Source organism: Neopsephotus bourkii, unplaced genomic scaffold, assembly GCF_033783945.1.
Source record: "Neopsephotus bourkii isolate Nb327-2 ecotype Australia unplaced genomic scaffold, CSIRO-AGI_Nbou_v1 NB_883, whole genome shotgun sequence".
Classification (NCBI taxonomy): Eukaryota; Metazoa; Chordata; class Aves; order Psittaciformes; family Psittacidae; genus Neopsephotus; species Neopsephotus bourkii.
This window is the reverse complement of record NW_026901377.1, coordinates 118,414-122,918: the sequence shown is the minus strand read 5'-3', so window position 1 is coordinate 122,918 and position 4,505 is coordinate 118,414. Positions and strand designations below refer to the sequence as shown.

The 4,505-nt window shown below is 45.3% G+C and overlaps 1 protein-coding gene across 1 annotated transcript; it reads right to left on the bottom strand.

The window, feature by feature from the left end:
• Positions 1 to 1,684: 1,684 nt before the first annotated feature.
• On the bottom strand, positions 1,685 to 4,400 carry NDUFC1 (NADH:ubiquinone oxidoreductase subunit C1). Its single transcript, XM_061357121.1, has 4 exons — positions 4,297 to 4,400; positions 3,438 to 3,541; positions 2,575 to 2,657; positions 1,685 to 1,836 (listed from the first exon to the last, which is right to left on the bottom strand). Coding segments are annotated over exons 1-4 (249 nt in total). The 5' UTR covers positions 4,358 to 4,400; the 3' UTR covers positions 1,685 to 1,835.
• Positions 4,401 to 4,505: the final 105 nt, after the last annotated feature.

Here is a 4,505-nt window from a genome sequence, read left to right as displayed (position 1 = left end):
CTGGAGGGCGGAGCCAGCGGGGGGGGGCGGGGCCAGCGGCAGCCCCGCCCCGAGCCGCGTGCAGCCGCACCTGGGCGCCGCTCCCGGGCTCGTGATGGTAGGGGAGCCGGTGCCGCAACGTCCGGACCGTGGCTGCCGGGACGCGGGATAGAGAGCGCCGCCGCGGAAGGGCAGGGCTAAACAGACACTGGCGCGCCACACGCCAGCGGACTGCGACAGGGGAATCACCGGGAGCTGTACAGGCCCGGAGCGTGCGGAAAGATAAAAGGGGGGGAGGTTGTGAGGTGCGGGGCTGGAGCTTTACTAGAATAGAAAGCTCTCCAAGAGCGTTCCTCCGCCAACAATTTCTGAAGAACTCAAGCTAAACTGAGAGCAAAAGGCACTCGGGGACAGGGTGCCAGTACAATGGGGTCGCTAAAAAAATGCTTGCAGAAGTAAATCCATCCCACTACAAGTCGTGTCAGCTGTTACGATGAACGTGTGCGTCTAGGTCAGAGCCACACAGCTGTCCTCTTCCTCCCCATATCGTTAGACGGCTGTGCCGTTATTTCTCCTCTACACACTACTCTGATGGTCCCTCAATGATTTTCTGATGCCATATCCTGCCGCTTGTCATTATCCCCTTTTTTGTCCTTTGTCCTTGTCTGACCTTGATGCATGAAGAGACAGCTCAAGCATTCCAAAGGCAGCACTCACGCTGCAAACCGACAGCAGCTCTGCAGTCTCACCACAGAGGCTCCGAGCATCTTTCAGGCCAGAGCAGTTCCAAAAAGAGCAGAAAACACCAGCCTCTCCCCTGCCACACAGGGCATGAACCCTGGGTAAGGCACTGCACAGAACACCACCATCTCAACTGCCAGCTACAACTTCTCCAAGGAGCAGTTCCTTGGAGAGTAGAAGGATACAGCTCCATCTGCAATAAACCTGAAAGCAGCAAGACAGAAAAGCTGCTGTGCTCAAGAGAATGCGTGGTAACAGTCCCTGAGGAAGGGACAGACTGAGGGGTCAAATAAACAGCCTCCAAGATTCAAGACTGCTTTTTTGTCCTCACCTTCTGAAATTACAGAATACATTTCAGCTTTGCAAGCAGTAGCAAAAGCAAAGCAAACTTCCTAAAAAGGATAAAGATACATAGAATTTAAAGGCTGGGCACCTCCAATTTTTGTTCTCTGACACAGCTTCATCTCTGCTCTAGGGGAAGAGAATTAGAAATAATTAAAATCAATTCAGACCACAAAGGACTGAAGAGCAACAGCACTCAAGGAACCAGACCAAGCTTGCAATCAGATGTGTAATGTTGGTTACGGCATCTGTAAGTCACTAGGTCAAGCTTTGAAAGCCTACCTGGTCAAGATTTGAGTTGAAAGCTGCTTCTCTGAGGCACAAAGTAACAAATGCACATTTTGGCTTTTGTACAGATCATTTTTATCAGGCTTCCCATAAATGCCATTCTTATATTTGCTTATCTCTTACTTTATAAATATAGCAACGAAAATGCTAGCAGGACAAGGGTATACTTAGCTTCTTGAATACTTGCTGAGCTTCCTTCTGAGCCAATGTCTAATGTTGTAGAACAACTTCCAAAGGGTTTTGAAAAGAACGGTGATAAACTATGGAAGAGAAATGCCACATAAAACCATTTCAAGACCAGCAGAATGAAATATAAATGGAAGAAAATTCTTCATAATTTTCTTTCCTATGTTATAATTTATTTCATAATTCTGCACATGAAATGTATGAACATGTAAGTATTTAGATACTTTGTACTTCTGCTGCTCTCACTTATTTGCAGGACAGGTGGTGAGCACATTGCTTCTTACTGATCATACTGTCAACCTAAGAAAGAGGGAGGAAAAAAATCTTAGCAACAAGAAAAATAGACACAATGGATATTGTCAGAAACACCTCATAGCATACTGCATTTATAGCTGGAGAGGAATAATTATGGGAAAAATAACCACACCACTACAAGTTTTCCTATACTTACTATTAGCAATCCCATTGTGGCATATTAATTGCCCTGAGGCCACAATTCCCAACAGACATTTTAGCTGGCAGAAATACAACTTTTTTATATCAAAAGGGCAATGACCACACACAACTTGCATTGTAGCACAAGTCTTCAACATTGACTTTATATCATTCTTATGCACAATATATAAGAAACAGAAAAATGTTTCCCACTGTAGACCTGTTAAAATAACAAAGGAGACAAAGATAAGGTATTCTTAGTGCACTTGATCACCTTGCCCCTAAAGCACTTGTAAGGTATTCTCCTTGCAACCTAACCTTATTATAGACACTGTAAGAGATATATTATTTTCCAAAAGTCTGCATGTCCAAGACAGCTGGCAGTGAACATGCACACAAATGGATGTATGAAAATACTGATCAGTCACCTTATCACTTTAAAACTGGGAATGAGTTAGATGAATAGCAAAAGCCAAGATACAAAATATTAAGGAAAATAAGGGAGGAAGACAAGCCAGTCCAGTATCTGATTGCAAACCCAAGTCAAAGATCTGCATAATTTACAATCAGCTAAGTCAAAAGCATCTGTAGGTATACACTTACTATGAGCAGTCTGTACACTTATGTTGTTTCTCTCGTTTTCTTCTTTCATATTCCATTACATCATCATTATGTTGCTTGAAAAGCTATAAAATAGCAGTATATGATAAACATCTGGGACAACAGAAAAATATTTCTACAGCACATAAAACTGCTATTATCAGAATACAAACCAATATGTAACTAGAACAATACAGAGTAAATGATCTGTAAACTATCAATTGTCCAGTAAGGCATTTTTTTCTGCAGCTTTCTCAAACATTTTCTGCTAGCCAACTGAGAGTGGGGGGAAGGTTCCTACTGTCAATCAATCCACCACCACCACAAAAATGGGAAAAAACCCAAAGGGACCCCCCACACACACTGAAAAGTGTGGTCATCATGGGAGTGCTGCTTATCCTGAACATTTCTTCACAAAACCTACCATGCCCTGCTTGCTTTATCAACATTGAGCCTATCAGTTCTCTGAAACAGGAAACATCTTACATCTACATTTTGCTCCGCAACACAGTTTCATTTAGGCATACCCCTAGGTTTTTTTCTTCCCTTATTTTTCTTTTCTTTAAGATCCATTGGGGAAAATAATGTTAAAGCCTTAAACCAACAGACCTGAGGAATAAATTCTTCTGCTGCAGATGTTTTAAGTTTGCAACAGAGAAAAGCTTAATAACCTGTTCACTTTCATAAAGAAAAGCGCAACATAGTTTGGGAAAACATAATTAATAATGCTTCAGTCTTGACACCTGCTATAAGCACCCATTACCTCATTCAGCTGAATAGGTTGCAGTCATTAAGTTCGGATCAGTATGGTTTGGGAATAGTTCAAAACCACATAAAGTTCAATAAAACCAAATAAAACCACTTACATAAGCCCACAAGGCAGCACTGGTGCCAAAAGCCAGGCCAACTCCAAGCCAGTTTGGTTGGTCATAATTACGTTTTCTTGCAACAAATGCAGAACGAGTAAAAGCTAAAACAGCAGATTACAAACACGTTAGCATTTCTCAGGCTTAGACTACCACGTCAATTACTGACACTCAATCAGGGAAAAAACCACACAGACCACAAAAAGATGAAATAAATGCAATTATCACATAAAGGTGGTCACCATAATAGCATTACAACTCACCCACGTATAGATAAACTGCAGCATGCGCTCCCTGAACTAATAAGAGATGAGGATCTATTAACAGTTCAAAACAGTCCCTTTCTCCCTTTCCTACCCTACTCTTTTACTGGGTCACCTGTTGCTGACCCCAAAGCTTCCATGACCGCCCACCCCACGCTCCCCGCCCTCCCCGAGAGCATCACCAGCACTGCCTGCCTGAGGAGTGCCAGCACCACATCCACAGCGGAGAGCATAGGATCACCCCTGGCCATAACCAGCTCCAGCTCCACATCGGAAAAAAAAAACGAAAAACAACCCAATATACAACTAGTTGGTTTAAATTAAAATACACAGAGGAAAACTGACACAGCAGCTTGCTGTAACTCCAGGCACAAAGCGAAGAGCACTCCAGCTACCGGGCACGCTGCTCACACCCCGCAGGCAACCAAGCTCCTACAGCACCTGGGTCAGCGGACAGGCCGCGGGGCACCGGTGCAGTCCCCTCAGGCACCACGCTCCCAGAACACAGAACAAGTTCCTACCCGCCTCAACCAACGCGGGTTCCCTACTACTCCGAGTCGCGACAATAGCCCCGCTTGTGCCCTACGGCCGCTTACCGAGAGTTGGCGTTCTGGCCGCCAACCTCAAAGCCTCCCTCACCCTCAGTGTCACCGCCATCTTGTCGGCTCAGCTCCGCCCACGGGGGAGGGACTGCCCTTCCCGGGCGCGGCGAGCGGACGCGCTTCGCAGCACGAGGCCTGCTGCGCAATCCCGCCCTCTTCCCCCACCCGTAACCCTACTTGCTGACGGCAGCGAGGATACAGCT